General features: G+C 36.0%; 2 protein-coding genes across 4 annotated transcripts; one reads left to right on the plus strand and one right to left on the minus strand.

Annotated features, from left to right (window-relative positions):
- Positions 1 to 3: 3 nt before the first annotated feature.
- On the minus strand, positions 4 to 953 carry LOC120256708 (dof zinc finger protein 4-like). Its single transcript, XM_039264391.1, has one exon. It carries the CDS (start codon positions 869 to 871, stop codon positions 194 to 196), a length of 678 nt encoding a protein of 225 aa, XP_039120325.1. The 5' UTR covers positions 872 to 953; the 3' UTR covers positions 4 to 193.
- Positions 954 to 7,723: 6,770 nt separating this feature from the next.
- On the plus strand, positions 7,724 to 11,292 carry LOC120256707. 3 transcript variants are annotated; one of them, XM_039264388.1, is made up of 6 exons: positions 7,724 to 8,188; positions 8,312 to 8,412; positions 8,776 to 8,873; positions 9,681 to 9,889; positions 10,050 to 10,096; positions 11,015 to 11,292. In XM_039264388.1, the coding sequence occupies exons 1-6, from the start codon at positions 7,792 to 7,794 to the stop codon at positions 11,057 to 11,059; spliced, it is 897 nt and encodes a 298-aa protein (XP_039120322.1). In that variant the 5' UTR covers positions 7,724 to 7,791; the 3' UTR covers positions 11,060 to 11,292. The 3 variants fall into 3 exon arrangements, with proteins under 3 accessions (XP_039120322.1, XP_039120324.1, XP_039120323.1); XM_039264390.1 differs by lacking the exons at positions 8,776 to 8,873; positions 10,050 to 10,096; positions 11,015 to 11,292 and having other exon boundaries at positions 9,681 to 9,759; XM_039264389.1 differs by lacking the exons at positions 9,681 to 9,889; positions 10,050 to 10,096; positions 11,015 to 11,292 and having other exon boundaries at positions 8,776 to 8,877.
- Positions 11,293 to 21,710: the final 10,418 nt, after the last annotated feature.

The following is a 21,710-nucleotide window of genomic DNA, read 5'->3' on the forward strand; positions in this document are numbered from 1 at the left end:
AAGTTCAAATCATCAAATATATATTCTTAAGATTAGAAATATAAAAAAAAAACATTTAAATTTACATTACATCAAAGGAGGTCAGACTAAGCCCATCCCAATTCCCATATAAACAACAAAAACAAAGAAAATGGTTGAAATTATATATAAAATTCTCACATAATTATAAGATTAGAGAAAACTAATTAAGTAATTAAGGGATAAAAAGAGAAGGATCAGAAGCAACTCCCCAGTTACCACAGCTCAGAGTGTTCCAAAAAGCCGGCGGATCAACGGCGTACGTTAGATCAAAGAGTCCTGGATCGATATCACCACCGCCGGTGAACATACCGCTGGGAATCAAGTCCTCTTGCACCGCATCATGGTTGAACCCGGAGATCCTGATCTCATATCCGGCGATCGGCGCCGGATCGAAGACTTCGGGGAAGGAAAGGATCGAAGGGACTGCGCCGGGACCTATCACGTCCTCCGGCGAGGCTTGCGGATCGGCGATTGGATTAGGGTTTGGCTGCGAGATTGGGGATAGAGATGGAGATGGACATGGAGACGGAGATGGAGATGATTTCTTAGAAAAGGAGGAGGGTTTCTTAGAGGAGGAGGAGGAGGGCTTACGGGAGCCGCCGCCGACGGGGACGTTGCGGAGGACGCCGCCGCGGGTCCAGTAACGGCGGCAAGACTTGCAGAAGTGGCGGGGTTGGGAGAGGTTGTAGTTGTTATAGTAGCAGAACTTGGTGTTGGAGGAGCCGCAGCGAGGGCACTTGAGAGGGGGTTGCTGGTGAGGGGCCGGAGGGAGGCCGCGGAGTTGCCGGTGAACGCCGGATCCGAAGACGAAGCCGGCTCTGGCGCCGGCGATCGATTGGAGATCCTGCATTCCTTCTCGAAGGTTCTCGAAGCGAAGAAGAGCTCGTCGGAGGTATCGGTTCTCTCTGATCTCTTGATCGCTTTGGTTTGTTGGGGAGCTTGGGTTTAAATAGCTCGTCGTACAATGACTTGAAATGACTTAATTGGTCCTGGATATATTTAGAATTACGGGAATGCCACTAGATGGTTATTTTGGTTGAATACCCTCGGACAAATGAGTAATCATTCTCAACTGCCTATTTATTTTTTTTAAGTAAATATAAATTTTATTTATTTATTTATTTGTTATTATTATTATTATTATTATTTTAATAAAAATTAATAAACCTCAATTTATCAGGGCTGAAACTGAAAAAAAACACAGCTAACATCAGAAGAAAGTCAAAAAAAAAAACATAAAACAACATTAATTTTTTTTAAAAAATTGATAAAAGGAGAGAGGGAATAAAAAGATAGAGAGAATAAGGTTAATTATTATTTTTTTTTATTTTAATTTTAATTTAATTTAAAATAAATAAATAATTTGATATTTTATGCGGTATATATGCAAAAATGGCTTTTACAAATGGATATAAACAAATTTAATGCTTCGTTAATACCAATTAATTCTGGACAAATTTGATTTTCATTACACAGTTAATTTAATAATCATGGTGGACAAATGGAATTAGTCAATTATAATTTAATTTTAAAATTTTATTTTTTTTGTCATTCTCATTCCAATTGTTGAGTTTATATATGTTGTGTGACTTAATTCCATAAACTATAAGGTTGACCTTGATTCAATGCTTCATTAATCAAACATGAAACTTAGTAAACCAATGTCAACTCTTATGGATGAGAAATTTAATTAATATAATTAAGGTCATGATTATTGAAATATTTGACTATGATCCAAGGACCGCCGTCTTGACAAATAAATGATTCCTAGGTTTCTAATTTTACTAGCTTTAAATATAGGACAGGCCTGCCAAATGTTGCTAAATTATGTATTAGTGGACCCTATATTAAGGTTAATGCAAAATATGATCATTCACTTGGTATTATGTTAGTTTTGTCCTGAGATGCCCCCAAAATAATTTATTTAAGAGATTAATACCTTATTAAAAAAAACATTAGAGATTTTACATAAGAAACTAAAAATTTAAAGTTTTACTCTTGCAGTGTTGTTTTTTCGGACAGATGAGCTCAGTACTATAGAGTACTACTGTTTATTAACTATATATTGAGTCTTATTGAGGATCGATTGTGAAAACAGTTTGTATTCTCCACCCTCTAGTATTGCATGGTATTACAGTTGAGAGATAATAGTTGATAAAATATCATCTTGGCCCTACATGACAAGTCTTCATTATCTTTCATGTTAATCCGTCCCATATGATAAAACTTAAGGGTAGCGTTAAGCCATTAATGCACCATCAAAGCTCTGTTTTCTCACAATACTGGCGGCCTTGGGGAAAAAAGTGATTTTAAAAAATATATATATTATAAATAAATAAATACTCTCTCTGTTCTTTTTTATCTATCGTGATTAACCGAATCTCACATACCAAAAGAAACTTAGTTATTTTATAAAGTTTTATAAAAAATTGCTTATCTTTCCAAAACTACCCCTAATTTATATTTTTATATTTCTTTCTCATATTTAATTTTTAAAAAAGAATTAAATAGAGTGTTAAGGATAATTTTAGAAAAATGTTAGAAAAATGATAAATAAGAAACAACATGGTTTTGTGACAAATAAAAATAAAAAAAAAAAGGGTTGAGTAAATGAATTCTCAAATATTAACAACTATAGGGTAAGGCAAGACATATAGAGAGGGGTAAAAGGGTAATTTTGAAAGGTCAGTGTCCTATCCTTATATTCCTCCACGGCTTCAGAAGCCGACCAGGGACCGGGCTATGTCGTACGTCCGTGGAGAGGAGGTGTAGGACGGGGCCTGCCCATGGGAAGGCGACACGTGGACCAATGGGCAGGCTCTGGCTGCTTCGCGGAGCATATGACGCTGTCGGCCATCTGTTCCCCGGGGGCTCAACTTAATCGTGGTCCTCATCCCGCCACGTTGCGCTTTGTCATTGGTCGGTGGTCTGAAATCATTGGTCTCATTGACCTCTGCAGTGACAGTGCGCCCGCTGAAAGCGGCTTATGTTTCCTGGTTGGGTTGGACCAGTTCATCCCAGTGATGACTTGAAAAATGGGCTTCATTCCAACTCCCAACCACCACTCCCGCCATGCCCATGCCTTCCTTTTTTATTTAAATTATTATTTATTATTTATAATTCATATTTACACACATACTTCGGTTAAAAAATCCTTTAATGTTGTCAAACAAGTCAAAAGAAAAAAAATAATAATAAATTATTTAAATAGTCATACAAATATTAACACACTTTTATTTGAGTAACTAAATTATAAAAAATTTTAATTGGATACTCTTAACTTTAAATTCGCGTTTAATTAGATCACTTGGGCTGACTACGTTAACAGCGCGTTGACGTGGTATGCCACATTATGCCCTCTTGACATATCAACAAGCCACAATAGCAAAAAATTAAATTAAACAAGAGACATTGCTACAATCTATTTGACTAAAAAATTCAAAATCAAATTACCTTTTGTTTATTTGACACGAGAAGAACTATTTATATGAGTTGATTATCTCCAAGGTAAAGAGATTTTTTATCCACATAGCATGTTGTAGCACACCCTGTCAGCACTTTGTTAACGGAGTTAGCCCGGGTGACCTAAATGAACACAAATTTAAAATTAGAATATCTAACTAGAAGTTTTTAAAATTTGGTGACTCAAATAAGAGTAGACGAATAATTGGGTGACTATTTAAATAATTTTTACCTCAATAAATATTGGTCCCCTTAATGCAACCGCTTGGAAAAACAGTTAAATTACATGTCAATCCTTTTTTTTAAAAAAAAAAAGAAAAGAAAAGAAAAAAAAGAGTCTTTTTTATATTAAATATAATTCTAAATCAAGATATAATACTAAAGAGCTTTTGGTCCAGCACCATTAGCCCTATTGCGAAATTTGTTGCATAGTAATTTAATTGCATAGGTTTGAAGTAATGGTGGTAATGGATTATCAGTTATTAGTTACGGCTTTAAAGCTCAAACCCATCTCAATCGAACAATGACACACAAATCAAGGAATTACTTTCTATTTATGAGCATGTTCTTGGTTGTATATGTGCTCTTGATTGTATATGCACTTGACATATTTATCAATCAAAAAAATATTATGTATTTTTAGAAAATAAAAATGTGGCAAGAAATTTTTTTAAAGGTCGTAATTAAAATAAAATTCAAATTCCATTTAATTCTTAAACTAGAATAAATATGTTTTTTCAAGAACTAAAATAAAATATGTGGTGTACTTATTCTTTAAATCCTGATTATGTTTCATCGCAATTATTTTTTTTAAAAAAATTAGTATTATTCATTACTTTTATTTTTGAAAAAAAAAAACTTGCAAAATTTTCATATTAACATAACAAATATATTTTTTTACTTGTTATTTTTTTTGTTTGAAAAAAAAAACTTCTAAGTATAGATATTGACATGAAAGAAGTTTGTTTTTATCTTTATAAAATAAAGTACTCGAAGGGGATTTTAATTAAATGTATATATGCTTATTTGTTGACGAAAGAAAATATTTGATAAATATTTCATTTGTGAAAATATTTCATTATTTTGAACGTGAGATGCACTATGTCTTAATTTGGAGAACATTCATGCATGCAATGAGATTCAAATTTGGTGCAGAGGAACATAATATATGTCAACGACTAAGTCTTGGCTTCACCAATTCCCCTCATATATATATATATATATATATATTAATATATATAGTCTTGAATTAAATTCTAATTAATTAGTATAAGGTTTAAGATTGATGAAAATAGTTAGAGAAAATTGCTTGCATACACCACCTGTAACACTGACTAGTTGCTAATATAACCTCTTAAAATCATATTGACTTATAAAACCTTATATAAATTTTTTTTTTGTTATATACTAGTATGCTTTTGTGGTTGAAAATCAACCTGAAATTATATATATATACACACATAAAATCTATTTTTTAAAATGAATAAAAAGAAGATATTGAATAAATTGTATTTATAAAATTGTTTAGTTGATTTTTTAGGGACCGTTTGGACTGCCATTTTTGAGCTTTTCTTTAAGTTTATTTGAAAATTTTGTTATATATAAACTAAAGGTATTCAAAATTTATTTATTGAAACACTTTGAAATTATACATGTATCTATTGAAAATAATGCTTGCGGTTTATAGTATTTAAGATTGGAAAGGTTTTGTCCCATTCTTCAAGGATATTTAAATGATTGAAAGCAATCAAAACTCCTTCAACAAAAGAGTTGCCCTTTTTTTTTTTCTTCTTCAAATATTAGTTTAGAAAAATAACTCATTTTCTCTTTTTTTTTAATGGCTTTTTTTTAAGAAGCTAATCCAAATAAATTACCAACAATTAAAAGACCTTAATTAATTAATTAAAAAAAAGCACTCTTGACTTCCCAATACCCAGTCCAATGTAAGGAATATATAAGCAAATAAAAATAATTTGTGGAAGTATATTGATATGTATCTTTTTTGTTAGGGTATATGATCAATTTCCTATTTTTGGAGGCCCATGCAAGAGCACACAAACAGTAAAATAAAATAAAATAAAATAAAATAATTTGTAGAGGTTATGGGGAGACTGATCCTCTTAATCCCTCAAAATTTTGAGGAACACCCATTCTAGCTTAATCCTTGTTTTGAGAAATAAAAAAGGTTAATCAAAATTCAAAGGTACAGATAAAATTCTCTATTTTTCTCACAGCATCTATATATATATATATATATATATATATATATATATATATATATATATATATATATAACCTCTATGCACCGTTCACAGATTTTTAATCTGTAAACGTTACTTTGGACCGTTAGATTTCGATCCAACGGTCGGACACTATTCAATGAACAGTATTACTGTGCTTATAACCAGTAACACAGTAAAAAATGGGATGCACAGTAAAAATAAAATTAAAACATTAATCTAGGATTAGCTCTCACTGTAGCTAAAAGTTAGCATTACTGTAGCTCGTTGTGGACGCCTATACACATCCACAGAGAACCTTTTTCTATATATATATATATATATATATATTTCGTTGTGGTTTAAAGAGTAGAGAATATATATATATATATATTTTCTCTACTCTTTAAACCACAAAGAAAGCATTTGAAACCAGAAATTACTTGTCGTTGTCAAATAGTTCATAGCCTAACAGTCTTTTTTACCTGTTCATTTTATCTAATTCACATGGATTAAAAAATTTAGTTGAAGTTAACTGATAATATATATTTTATAAATAATTTTATTAACTCTCAAAATTTACCCTTATTTAAAATATGCTTTAAAAAATATGTTATTGAATATAATGTATTGAAAGTTGTAAAGATACATAAAATATTAAAAACTTAATTTAAAAAAATAATATTTAATACTTCACAAAATTTTTAAATAAATAAATAAATAAAATCTTAAAAAACTTCTCAATGTGACAAGTAAAAAGAACCGTTGAGAGTAAATTTTTATAAATTTTAGATAATCAACTAATTTAACCAAAATTTTTAATAAATCCAAATTAGTTAAAATTGAAAAATAAACAATACTGAAGAGTGAAGAGTAGGAGAGAAAGAAAATAGAGAGTTAGTGCAACCTCACTGCTAAGTCTGCTATGCACACTTTGTTATTCAATAGGAAACAAGAAAATAAAACTTTGTGCCTCATATAAAGGCTTGCAACGAGGACACGTACACTCAAAACAAATTAAAATTAAATTAAAATGCCAACAACTTATTAAAAGCCAGCTACTTTCCCTGAAAATTAGGTAGCTACCCTGATTTCAACACTCCCAATCAGCAGCCACGTATGAAGCTGAGAATCATCCACCAACAATAATCTCATTTTTTACAAAAATACACAAGAAAACTATTTTTAAGATAATACCAAAAAATTAATTTAATGTCATTATTGTTTGGCATAAATAGCATAAATTGAAGGGAAGATGATGTAAATTTACTATGTTTTCTATTCAACTCCCCCTCCTCCAAGGAAATTCAATAAAAAACAAATATTTTATTAATAAAATAAATAAATCTTAATTTATTTAAAAAATTATATAAAAAATAAGAAGGATTAATAAAATAAATCAAGATATTTTTTTTATATCTTTGTTTTTCTTCCACCCCTGAATTAATAATTAATATTTTTATATTCTCTCCAGTTCTTTTACTCGTCTTATAATAAAAGAAAAGTTTTCTTTAATCTTTTTATTTGTCTATTTTGAAATTTTTAAAACATTGAACATTATTTTTTAAAATTTATTCTTCATATTTAATATATTTATGTAATTTTCAATAAATTATATTCAACTACACATTTTTTTAAATATATTTTAAATAAAAATAATTTTTAAAAATCAATGTAATTTTTATAAATTTTAGATTACTTATGATTGCAAACCTTTCTTCAGCAGCATGGCTGAAACCATTATACTAGCGCGCCTCCTACTTTGCCTTCACAACCGGCCTCTTTTGCTACCACGGTAGCACCTAGTGTGGTCAGCACCAATCGTGTTCGGGCAACGAAGCTTACACTCATTCACATTGGTTCATCCAATTGTAGTAGTAACAAGTAATAACGTCTATGTCAAATCGGGTTGTAAACATTTGGTATCGGGTCGGATCTAAACCCGAATCCAATAAGCTACTATCGGATCCGAATCTTTTCTTTAGACGATTCAAACCCGTCGCGATCCCGACTTTTCTTTCGTTCGTCCAAACCGAAAGAGAAGAGAGATACAAAGGCTTCGAAGCTCTCCGATCTCTGATCCTCCGCCATGGATCTCTGGCAGAGAGCTCGGGTGTTCGCCGAGGAGGCAGCAAAGAAGTCGCAGGAGATCTCCATTGAGGCCGCCAAGCGCTCCCAGGATCTCACCAAAGGCGCTGCCAAGTTCTCCCAGGAGTTCGTCTCTGAGACCGCGAAGAAGTCTAAGGAGTTCGCCGCCGAGGCCAGCAAGAAGGCTGATTCTATCAAGATCGAAGCATTGAAGCGTGCTGACCAGATCAAGGCTCTCGCTGGTGAGATCCCCCTCCCCATCGGTTCCTCAGATGGATCTGGATCCTCTGTTGCACCTGATCCGCAGGTGGATCTTGAGCGCTTTGGTGTTACGGATGAGCTCAGGGAGTTCGTTAAGGGTATCACTCTCAGCACGTTTCGTGATTTCCCAATGGAAGGTGGATTGCTCCATCCCGCGCTTTTTCTTATGCTTTTGTGAATTCTTTTGATTTACTGCTTGACAATTTTGCACATTAGATGAAGTACAGTATGGATGTGCTTATTGTGTGTAATGTGTGTAGATGAACCTGAGATGCAAGAAGTCCGAACTTTGTCAAACGTCCGGCAAGATCTTAGTGAATGGCAAGCTAGACATGCTACTCTGGTTTTGTCCACTGTTAAGGTACTTGAGCTCTTCCTGGCCATTTATGTAGGCATAGCTAAAAAAATGATTTTTTCCCAATCTCTGTATATGTTTCAATTAAAGAATCCATTGAAATTTCAGTTTTTGATCAATTTTTTTGTGCTTACTTCCCAAAAAGATTGCTTTTTTTGTGCCCAATGTAGACCGGATGCTTAGAAGCCTTTTCACAAATGTGAATGTGATTCAATGAATAAATAGTAGCGGTTTGCTGTAAGACAATTTTGTCCTATTTTGCATCTGAGTTTTAGTGAATTTGTATTTGATATCTCCTGTTATGACTATTCATATAAGACAGTTAAGTTTTCTAGAGGTGGTACGAGTTACCCTTTTTTATTCTTGCAGGAGATATCAAAGTTCAGATATGAGTTATGTCCTAGATATATGAAAGAGAGAAAATTTTGGCGAATATACTTCATTCTTGTGAGCAATTATGTGGCACCGTAAGTATTGATTTGTCTTTGTGACTGCCGGTTTATGCTGGATTTTTTTAAATTGTTGTTAGAAGCTAAATCAATTATATGCATAGGCTGCATTCTAGAAACATTCTATAAAGGGATTGGATTCTATCTTAAAATTGGTTTTCATGAGGAGAATGGGTAGCAGTAATACTACAATTAGCTTCATAAATTCAAGTGCACACTATATGGTTAGTTTTAGATGGGAGATGCATTACTAACTATTGTAACAATGTTGATGTATGATGCCCAGGCTTTATCTTGTCGGGAGAATATAATAAAATTGTCTGAGATGTCAAATGAAAAAGATGCTTTGTGAGGCAATTGGCAATTGATTGTTAATGCTTGCAAACAAGACTGACCCCAGCTGGATAGGAATGAAGGGCTGGTTATTGGTTGTAATTGTGACTCTGCCTTACAATATCATTGTAGGCTTACCAAGTGACCAGACTACAATACCTTGATATGTTGTCAATTGAATTTCCGTGCGTGCACGTCTATTTGGTGTCTGAACTTAGTTCTTGTGTTTTTTGCCTCTTTTATTCCATGTCAACTGTGTGAGTTTTTCGGCGAGTAATAAGGGATTATTGATTGGAAAGTCTTATCTTCCTATTATATTTCCTTGTAAAATGAATCTAGACCATTTCTTTCGTTATGTTGATTTCTTGTTTTGACATTTCCAACGCGTAAAGGGATGATTTTGTTACCATATTTCTGAAGAAGTAAGATTTTTATAATGGACATTGTTTTGCCCTCGGTTCTTCCTGACAAGCCTGTTGTTCTGCCAATCAGTTATGAGAAGCGGTACGCAGAGGAGGTGACCATGAAAGCAAATGAACAAAGTTCAAGTGATAGACTAAGGGAAGCCTCCACTGCTACACCTGTTTCTAAGGATGAAGTGAAGGAAACTAAGTTAGAACCTAAGGGATCATCATCAAAAATAGAACAAGATTTGGACGTTTTTCTTTTGGGTGACCTTGGAAGTGAGGATGATGGCCCAGGTGTGCTACTCAATCCTATTTCCCCATGTTCATGGTGCAAATTCAATTGTCCTTGGCATATTCATATTTTACAATGCTCATCTCTGTATTTTCCTCATTGGATTGTTGGAAAAATTGTTTTTTTCCCCTTCTCATTTTGTTCTACTTACTGTATTTTCAGATGGAGGTGATGGATTTGATGATGATTTTGATAAGAATGAAAAGATGGTGAGCACTCAATGTTTTGACAATGACTTAATTGAAGTTCATAATTGCAGAGTTTAGGCAACTGAAAGAAATCTGGCATATTAGCTATTATTAGTTTATAACTCTCTTCAAGTTGAAGACAATAGTTTCTTCTTAGAGACAAGATTGATAATCTCCGAAGACTTAATTTCAAATGCTAGGTACTGCTTGGTTGCTAGTTCGTACCATTTTTGCTGTAGAAGCTAGCACTGCATTGACAGGGTTAAGTTAGATTCTTTGTCACTTTTCAACTGCCATTTCCTATCTTGTCAATGAAAACTATTAAAAGATTCAATCACTGACCACCTGTGTCTGACTATTTCTCATTTGGAAGGCTTTGCACTAATGATTGAAGGGAGGAGAGATCCTAAGCAATATAATATCACAAATTAGTCAAGCGTTTGTTCTTTGTTGGCCTGATTAGATTCTTATTCCTCTTACCTTTATCAAAACATCATAACCACATTCACCTTTTTCAAAAATATATATATTTATATATATTTCTGAATTCTTTTGTTGGGAACATTCCAGATGTGTCTTGATGATCTTATTTTCATTCCTGTGTAAATATTTCATGCCAGCATGTAGGTTCCAAATATGAGATCCTATCTGAACATTCTCAAGTATTCTAAGATTAAGGCTTTAATTAAGTGGGGGAAGTGGGGGATTGGTTCTGTGGAGTCTAAGTCCTTAAACTGGGTGCTAGTTACCAGTGCAGCATTCCAAATAAAAAGGACCTACTAAGTTTATTCTTTTCAAGTAGATTATCTCATTAACAAAATATAATGTTTTTCTCAGATATTTAACTAGGGACCACTAATATGAATTTGTGAACGCTCTGGTTGTAAGTAGGAATTGCTAATGTGGATTCCTGAAAATTTCCTTTTATGTTCTTGGTAGGGTTTGGAAAGCGATGAAGATGGTGAAGGTGCGAAAAAATCTTGAAAGGTCTGTCTATTGCTGGGAGTTTTTCACATTGTTTTGTTTTTGTTTTTAGAGTGATAAACAAATCTGCTTATATTTTTTGCACTAGTCACGCTCAGATGGTGGGGGACCTAATGTCCGCTGTAAGTGTCATTCTATCTAATTGTTTTGTATTTAAAAGGAACCTAAATGACCTTTTAATGCACAAGAAATTCAGTGAATTTCAAATTTGAAAAAATATGCTGCATTTTTTTTTACAGTTCGTTTACTTCAAGGTCAGATAAGTTTGTTTTATTCTATTGAATCTGTGAAGGAACTGTTAGTCTTGTTCTTTTTGTTATGTTATTTGGATCAAGATTTAAGCATTTCAAAAGACCGTTATCACTGTATTTTGTGTTCATTTATAACAACATATTCATGCCAGAGTGCATAGCGAATTATGTTCTCCTTGAATCTAATAAGAGGGGTTTGAATTTTTTTTATTTTTTAATAATAATTTTTTTTGTAAGGTTTTTCTGTTCCTTTAGTCTTAATAAAAATCAAATTACATGTAATTACCTAGTTTAAAAAAAGTGAAGCAAGTATGAAATTTCACCATGTGGTTGCCAATGGCCGCAAGAACCTTAATCGTATCCCTAGTGTATAGATACATATTTGTATATGTATATATATACAAACATATATATATATATATGTATGTTTATAATATATATATATATATACTTATACACGCTTATACAAATATATATACATCACTTAAGGATTTTAATTTTCGGGATTTCAACTTACGCCCAGTTTAGACATGGGTCCAAATATATCTGTGGGATTAATTTGGTTTTATCTTGGCGTTTTAAAATTTCTCAAATCAAATAAAAAAAGATTTTTGCATTATGTAACTTCAAATATTATAAAACAAACACTTCTTTCTTTCGTAAAACTTAATTGTTAAAGAATATTTAAAATAAAAATAAAAAATGCCTTAAAGTATATATATACTCCATTGCTTTCTTTATTCTTTTTTATTAAATAATAATAAAGGTGTTTCTTTAAATAAAGAAACCACCAATGATTAAAGCACCCCATTATTCCTTCCTGCTTTTCAAGATGCTGCCTCAATTATTTCCATTGTTGATTTGATTGGATTAGCACAATCATAATTGATTTAATTAGCTTAATTTTTTTTTTTGAAAAAGTGGATAAACCACATGCATTAACTGAAAATAAATCCAAACAACATCCACTAGAAGTGGAGCAAGAACAAAGTACAGGAAAACAAGGTCGAAACAAAATAACATAACTAGACCCCTAACCCACCCAAAGGTTAGGGTCAAAAAATCACTGACTACTCAGCTTTGTCTTCTTCGCCGGATCCTGGCTGGTCAATCAGGAAGTCCAGGCTGCGTTTAGCAGACACAGCTGAATCCTCCAATCTTGGCTTCTTTTTATCTGGTACTGCATTCAACCAAAGTAGAAACATATGAATACATTTGCATAATACAGATTTACATGCAGAGTATGTATCCCTAAAAATGCGAGCATTTCTTTCTAGCCAAATGTTCCACATTAAAGCACGGATAATGAGGTCCCCAGCATCTCTCACATGAGAAGAGAGTTTGGGCCTCCAAGATCCCCAAAGAGCATGAACCGACTGTGGAGGTGACGGTAATCGAAAAATTGGAATGAGAGAATTCCAAATAAACGTGGCAAATGGGCAGGAAAAGAATAAGTGATCAACAGTTTCAATGCCTGCGTTACACATAACACATGTCGCAGTGGGGAGTCTGTTACATCCTCGTGCTGCTAGCTTATCTAGAGTGAGGATACTATTGTCCCAAGCTAGCCAACTAAACACACAAATTTTTTTTGGACAAGGACTTTTCCAAATCAAATTGGTGGTCTTACACATGACCCCCCCGTGTCTAAGAAAACCGTAGAACGATTTGACTGTGTATCTTCCATTTGCCGTAAGACTCCATTTTTTGCTATCTCTCAAACCATGTGTGTTTGGGACATTGCTACTTAAAAGCCCAATTGTAGAGTGAGTCCCGTCTACGAACCAAGGAGATTGTAATAAATGAGCCAGATTTTGAACTGTATCAAAGGGGCGATTGGAGAGGATGAACTGCTCTGGCCAAAGTAACATTGGTGCACGATTCTCCACCCATTTATCAAGCCAAAAAAGAGTGGAGTCCCCATTGTGTACAATTGAAGAAATACAATTTCTAAAGGCAGGAAGACATTGTAAGAGGCCATTCCAGATAAACGACCTTCTTTGTGGGGGGCGATTATGGAGATTCCAAAGCGGGGAATTTTGGAAATAATTATAAAGAATTATCTCTCTTCCACACCAAGGTACTCCGGTGGTAAATTTCCACCACCATTTCCCTAAGAGTGCAAGATTGAAGTCATCTAAATTTAGAATTCCCCAACCCCCATGTTCTCTGGGTCTGCAGATACGATTCCAACTGACTAAATGCATCTTAGGTTTATCAATTTCTGCACCTGACCAAAGAAAATCCCTCCTAATCCTATCAATAGCTTTGATAACCCAAGAGGGAAGTCTAAAAATTGACATCCAATAGGTTGGGACGGCAGAAAGAACAGAGTTGACGAGTGTTAGTCGTCCACCTAGAGATAAAAGCTTGGATTTCCAAGAAGTTAATTTAGAACGAATTTTTGCAATTAGAATCTCCCAGTCTTGCCTACGAGGTCTTTTGCCAGAGATAGGCACACCGAGGTAAAATACTGGAAGAGTACCCCTTGTACAGTTGAGTGTCCTTGCTAGATGGTCATCAGGTAATTGAATACCTGAGGATTCAAATAAACATGTTTTATGGAAGTTGACCGCTAGCCCAGACATGCCTTGAAAAAGCAACAGAATGAGTTTAATGATTCTCAAGTCCTCAACACCGCCTGCTGTCACGATTAGCAGGTCATCTGCGTATTGTAAATTGCACATTTTGCCCCAATTCCCGATAGGTACTCCATACAAAATCCCTGAGTTCAAAGCATGATTGACCATAAGGCTTAGGACGTCAGTAACTAGGGCAAAGAGAAGGGGTGAAAGTGGATCTCCCTGTCTCAGCCCACGAAGGTATCTAACATATCCATTATGTTCGCCATTTATAATAAAGTTAGCTTTTGAGGACAGGAGAATTGCTTTGACCCACCCAATCCACTTTGATCCAAAACCATAAGCATGCATAAGTTCCACTAAAAATTCCCAATTTACCATGTCGAAAGCTTTAGCAAAGTCAACTTTAACTATATGTCCTTTGATGCGTCGCTTTTGTAGGCTAAAGATGAGCTCTTCCGCCGCCATGATGTTGTCAAGAATGCATCTTCCTTTGATGAAAGCGGATTGGGAATGATCAATGATGGAGTCGATGATCTTGCTTAGTCTATTTGCCAAAATTTTGGAGAGGATTTTTAGAACAGAATTTATAAGACTAATTGGCCGAAAATCACTTGGGCTTTCCGGGTTATCAAGTTTAGGAATTAGCGTAATGCTCGCCCAATTGATTCTTTCCAGGTTAGCCGTTCCATCGTAAAATCCAGCACAAAGATTGAGAATGTCACTTTCTACGATGGACCAATATTTTTGGAAGAAAGAAATCGGGAAACCATCTGGTCCCGGGGCTTTGTCTGCTCCTAGATCGAATGTGGCTTGCTTAATCTCTTCTCTTGAGAATGGGAATTCTAGAGGTGTGAGATCTACCCTCTGTTTTCCTCTTAAGAGCGTGTTCCAAGAGAATAAGAAGCGGAACCCCTCATTTGATCCAAAATAAGATCGAAAATGATTAGCAAAGGTTCGCCCTAACTCCTTTGATCCTTCTACCAAATTGTTGTTAACTAGAAGCTTAATTATAACAATTATCTTTTATACAAATTAGCCAAGATAAATAGATGTTTTTTTACAATACAATTGAAAAAGAATGAAACTATTCTTCTCACTACAAGAAACATGACTAATTTCTACGGTAAACATTCGTAGGGAAATATAATAACATCGTAGGTAAAACTTATTATTTATAAAAAAAAAATCGTAGAACCAAACGTAGAGAACGCCCTGTAGGTAATAGTATTTAGCTACGATTTTCTATTTTCGTAGCCGAAAGTTGAAACCTTTCTCTACGTTATTTTCGTAGAGAAACGTAAACGAAATTTGTGGCTAAATTTAAAAAATCATGGAGAGAAAAATCATTCGCTACGAATAAAATTGTAGGCAATGGCTTCCTTAATTCTCTACGAAATTTAGTTACAAAAAATTTCGTTTAAGAATAGTGGATTTGTCTTGTTCCATTATGCTTTCTCTACAATAATTTTCGTTGAGAATTGCAAGATTTGTCTACAATTTTCATATTCGTAGTGACTTTATCTTGTTTTATCATGCTTTAGCTACAATTATTTTTGCAGTCAATGTTTAACAAATTGTAGGCAATGGTTTAAATTTTCACTACAATATTAATATAAAAATCTTGCTAATAATTCAATGTTAATATAAATATTTGAATTCAAACATATCCATTACAAATATTACTTTGCAAACATTGAATCCAAAAGTAAAATATTAATGTTCAATATAACCATTTGTCTACAATCATTCCAAAAACTAAGTTACCATCCAAATACAAAAGCATCAAAAGACTAAAGTATCAGTACTAAGTTGTCTCTACCACTTGTACCATAAAAGAAATCCATGCAAATTTGCGTCCCACTCCTTTGTCAATACTTTTGATGCAATAAATTATAAAAAAAATTACTATATATATCACATATAATATTTCATAAAAAAAAACTTAAATTTTTATTTAAGAGTTGCTCTTAGAATAAGTTTATTATCCAAGTAAAAAGAAGTAAATACCAAAGATATCAAACCTGAGAAAATTATAACAACCATACAGTGATTAAACTTGGTGATCACCTTGTTTATCTTCACTGCACAATAAATAAAAAATGTCAAATAAAAATTATTATTAAGTTGCATCATAATGTGGTAAACATAATCATATAATACCTTTGACTATTTTCTTCATGCTCATCATATTTTGTTCCTAATATCTGCCTTAACATTTTTTCATTCTTTGTCAATTGAGCTCGATTGGTTTTATTTTCAAGAACTTCAGCTTCATATTTCTCTTTCCACATATTTTTTTCTTCTTCAAGATCTTTAATAGTCTTAGCATGTCCACATCTTGAAGCATTTGCTTTGGACCATAACCTAATCCTTTAATATACCTAGATCGAGTGCCAAGAACCCCATCACAAATTTTGTCAACGTCAACATCCTGATTCTCATCTATAGCTTTCTTAAACTTTTGCTGCATTGCACACTAAATTCACAAAAAAAGTATACATCAAACTTTCAATAATATAAATAAAAATCTATGTAGATATTCTTCTTCTTCACTTATTCTTCTAATAATAAGAATAAAATGCAAGCTCTGATTTGCAACGTATAAGAACTAGAAGATATATATATATATATATATATATTCAATTGTGCATATATTGCTCACGACATGAACACATTCGTCTCTTGCTCATCCTTATCATTCTTTGATCGCATCTCCGTCACCTTTTGCTTAGTGGCTTCCAGTGCATGCTGTTGAGTATTTCACCTCCGATGACCGATGCTTCCTCTCAATCTGTAAGAGAGAAGAGATGAAGGGAGAAAGAAAACAGAGAAGAAAAAAAGGTCAGTCAAGAGAATAATCACTTGAGAGACAAAGCTATTCTCATTAGTTGTTCAGCCAATCGCCATACAGTCCACAGCTACAAATATATAGTCAAAAGGTATAAGTAAACATAACCTGATAACTTAAACTCCCATTGGTTAACACAAACACACTAACTTTAGCTTGATTGGGCAGTAACCTTAAACTAGATACTGTTCTTTATATATTAACCAATCAAAAGTATTCATATTCAAAACGCATGCTTCTGCCATGCTTCATTGCAGAACTCTATGCTCAAACCCATACTGATTATCTCAACACCATCCCGCAACCATATCCACAAGTAATGTTTCCATTCCCTGAGAGTGAACTGGAGATCGTGCTGCTTCATGCTACAATCACGAAGACTGGTCAGCGCCAACACCCTCCCTTGATTGAAGCATCCTTACTCCCAGCCGATCTCTCATCTTCTGATGCTTCTCCGCAGGCAGAGGCTTAGTGAATATGTCAGCCAATTGATCTGCAGTGTTGCAGTGTTTAATTGTTAAAGCTCCTTCGGTTACAAGGCTGCGGATAAAATGAAATCTAACGTCTATATGCTTAGTTCTTTCGTGATAGGCAGGATTCTTAACAATGGCAATCGTGGACTGATTGTCACACCAGAGAATTGAAGGTCCTTCACACTTCTTCCCACAATCAGTTAGAATTCTTCTCAACCATATTAACTGACAGGCAACCGATGTAGCTGCAACATATTCTGCCTCCGTTGTTGAAAGAGCAACTACATCCTGCTTCTTTGAAGACCAACTCACTGCGCAGGTGCCTAGCCTGCATATCATGCCAGAAGTACTCTTCCTGTCACTCAGAGAGCCACCCCAGTCGCTGTCTGTGAATCCCTCTAAGCGATCACAGCTTTCCTTTGAGTAGAGTAACCCATATGTAACAGTCCCTGCCAAATACTTCACAACTCTCTTGACTGCTTTCAGATGCTCAACGCATGGTTTGCTCATGAATCTCGAAAGAAAATTGACTGCATAACAGATATCGGGCCTTGTATGTACAATGTATAAAAGCTTACCAATAATACTTCTATACATCGTAGCATCCCCCAATTCTTCATAACCCTCAGCTGATAATTTCTCATTTACTCCCATTGGAGTCTCAGCATGCTTGCACTGCACCATGTTCATTTCAATCAAGAGATCTTCTATATATCTTCTTTGTGAGATGAAAGTGCCTTCACTCGCTTGATAAATCTCCAGCCCAAGGAAATACTTTATCTCTCCTAAGTCAGACATACTGAATGTGCTCAGCATCTCCTTCTTGAACTGCTCAATTAGCACTTGAGAACCACTCGAATACACCATGTCATCCACATACAAACTGATCAATATACAATTCCCTCTGTCATCTTTCTTTCTATATAAGGTATGCTCCGTGTCATTCCTCTTGTATCCGTGTCCTCTGAAGTGAGCATCAATCTTCTCATACCAAGCTCTCGGCGCTTGTTTAAGACCATAAAGTGCTTTCTTCAGTCGATACACCATATGCTCCTTCCCTTGTATCTCATAGCCTTCAGGTTGATTTACATACACCTCCTCAGAGATTTCACCGTTGAGAAATGCAGAACGAACATCAAAGTGATACACTGTATACCCTGCTTGAGCAGCCATTGCTAGTAAAAGCCTCACAGTTTCAAGCCGGGCAACAGGTGAAAACACCTCATCGTAGTCTAACCCAAATTGTTGAACATACCCTTTGGCTACTATCCTTGCCTTGTGCTTTTGTATCTTCCCATCTGCTCCAAACTTGGTTTTATATACCCATTTGAGACCCACGGCCTTCTTCCCGGATGGCAGCTCTGTTAGTTCCCAGGTATTATTACTTCGAACTGCAGCCATTTCAGAGTCCATGGCCTCCTGCCACTCTCTATGTTTCACAGCATCTCGGTACACTTGAGGGTCACCAACATGTAAAGCATAGGTGCAGGAGTTGTATACCTCATTCAGAGTTCTCGTCTTCCTGGGTGGTGTCGCATCACTACAATCTTCTGAGGAGCAAAAATCACGTGCATCCTCACTGGTGCTTGATAGGTCTCCACTTCTTCTTGTCTCTCTATCATCCACATTATTCTTGTCTGCGTCTTCAGTTGCACTTTGATCATCCACCAGCATTACTGGCCCACCTTCACTTGTTTGCCATTTCCATCTTGAGCTCTCGTGAGAGATTATATCCCTGCTTTCAAACACTTTAGAAGTTACTGGATTATATAACCTGTAAGCCTTCGAACCTGAACAATACCCCACCAGTATACATTTCAAGGATTTATCATCCAGTTTGCTGAGCTTCTGTGAAGGAATCAATGCATAAGTGACTCTACCAAACACTCGGAGATGTCTCACATCGGGCTTTACTCCATGCCACAGCTCATACGGCGTTTTCCCCTCCAATGCATGAGTAGGTGATCTGTTGATTAGATAGACTGAGGTAGCAGCTGCTTCTGCCCAGAAAGGAGTAGGCAGGCCTCCATCTTTGAGTAGACATCGAACCATTTCGATGATGGTTCGATTCTTGCGCTCCACTACCCCGTTTTGCTGCGGTGTGTAGGGGGCCGAGAATTCTCTCCTAATTCCGAGCTCCTCGCAATACTCCTTGAAGGCTTGTGATGTGAATTCCCCTCCATGATCGCTTCTTAATGTCTTCAGCTTCCTTCCTGTCTCTCTCTCCACCATTGTGTGGAATTTTTTGAAATAACTGATAGCCTCACCCTTGCTCTTTAGGGCAATAGATCCGAGACTTCCCGCTAAAAATCGTCAACAAGAAGAAGGAAATAATTATTACCTCCTAATGAAGATGTGCTCATTGGTCCACGGATGTCCATGTGCACAAGTTGTAAACGACTCGAGCTTCTTCCCGATCCTTGTAGCGGGAAAAAGAGCCCTTTGCATGCTTACATGATGCACATTCTTCACACTCGAGACACCAACTTCAGCTTTTGGCGCCCATGGACTCCCTTCTCTCGTGCAAGCTTTTTCCAAGCTTCGTAATTCATATGCCCGAACCTCCTATGCCATAGTTCGAGAGCAGTATCTTTGCTCACGACTAGATTCAGTCTCTCTATTCTTGAGAGGTCGACTGGAAACATATTGTTACTCAACTTTGGAATGACAACAACTGACTCTCCCGAACGGCCATCCTTGATGATGCACTCGTTCTCACGAAATAAGACTGAGTACCCCTTGTTAAGCAATTGCCCCACACTGAGCAAATTGTGAGCCAGTCCTGAGACTAACTGAACTCCCTGAAGTTGCTTGGCTTCTTCATTCTTTATACCAACTGTAACTGTTCCTACTCCAAGTACCACCATCTCCTTGTCATCTCCAAGGCGAACAATTACTTTCTGAGTTTCATCTAAGCTGGTAAACATGCTTCTCTGGCCTGTCATGTGATTCGAGCACCCTGAGTCCACAAGCCAAATTGAGTTTGAGGTTGGGACATCATTGATGCTGGCCTTGAGTACATTCATGACTCCCCGTTCCTCCATCACCAACGATGCTCCCTTCTCTATGGACTTCGCTCTCTCCCGGCACTCGGCCTTTACATGTCCATACTTCTTACAATAAAAACACTGGACATGGGCTTTGGAATCACTTCCCTGGCCTCTTGACCATCTTCCTCTACCCCTTCCTCGAGAGAATCCCCTCCCTCGACCTCTGGTTGGACTCCAACCAGCAGATGAAGTAGTAGTACACTTGTCCTTAGTCTGTGGCCCCGAGCTCTCAGCTTTCAAGACTAGCGCCTTCTCGCTTACCTTCCCTGCAGACCGATTCACCCTGATCTCGTGTGCTTGTAGAGATCCGGTGAGTTCATCTAGCGTTAGCTTAGACAAGTCTCTAGACTCCTCCATTGCTGCAGCAACATAGTCAAATTTAGGAGATAGGCTTCGCAGTACCTTTGAAACCACCTCAGCCTCACTAAGCTTTTCCCCAAGACCTTTCATTTGATTTACTATTGTCACGACCCTAGCACAGTAGCACTGAATGGTCTCCCCATCCTCCATTTGTAGGGTTTTAAAGCTCTGCTTGAGAGCTTGTTTCCTCACTGTAACCATCCTGGACGACCCCTGGTAACCATTCTTGATAATCTCCCACGCCTCGTGCGCTGTCTCAGCGTCGGCGATCCGGTCAAGAATCAGGCCATCCACAGCCTGTTGGATGAGGCACATGGCTTTTGCGTCTCTCTTCTTACTCTCTCTAATCTTCATCTCGTCTTCTCCTTCAGGCATCCCTTTTTCTACCAGCTCCCAGAGTTCTTGAGACCGAAAAACGGTCTTCATTCTCAAACTCCACCTCCCGTACTCATCACCTTTGAAGACGGGCACACAGTGCTGTGTCAAGCTCACCGGACCATCACTCGCCATGTCACCAGGCTCTGATACCAGATTGTTGAGTATTTCACCTCCGATGACCGATGCTTCCTCTCAATCTGTAAGAGAGAAGAGATGAAGGGAGAAAGAAAACAGAGAAGAAAAAAAGGTCAGTCAAGAGAATAATCACTTGAGAGACAAAGCTATTCTCATTAGTTGTTCAGCCAATCGCCATACAGTCCACAGCTACAAATATATAGTCAAAAGGTATAAGTAAACATAACCTGATAACTTAAACTCCCATTGGTTAACACAAACACACTAACTTTAGCTTGATTGGGCAGTAACCTTAAACTAGATACTGTTCTTTATATATTAACCAATCAAAAGTATTCATATTCAAAACGCATGCTTCTGTCATGCTTCATTGCAGAACTCCATGCTCAAACCCATACTGATTATCTCAACACCATCCCGCAACCATATCCACAAGTAATGTTTCCATTCCCTAAGAGTGAACTGGAGATCGTGCTGCTTCATGCTACAATCACGAAGACTGGTCAGCGCCAACATGCATGGCTCCACCTTAATTGAACTCCGAATTGCTGTTTTTATTCTTTCATATTAA

This window comes from Dioscorea cayenensis, unplaced genomic scaffold (assembly GCF_009730915.1).
Source record: "Dioscorea cayenensis subsp. rotundata cultivar TDr96_F1 unplaced genomic scaffold, TDr96_F1_v2_PseudoChromosome.rev07_lg8_w22 25.fasta BLBR01001573.1, whole genome shotgun sequence".
Taxonomy (NCBI): Eukaryota; Viridiplantae; Streptophyta; class Magnoliopsida; order Dioscoreales; family Dioscoreaceae; genus Dioscorea; species Dioscorea cayenensis.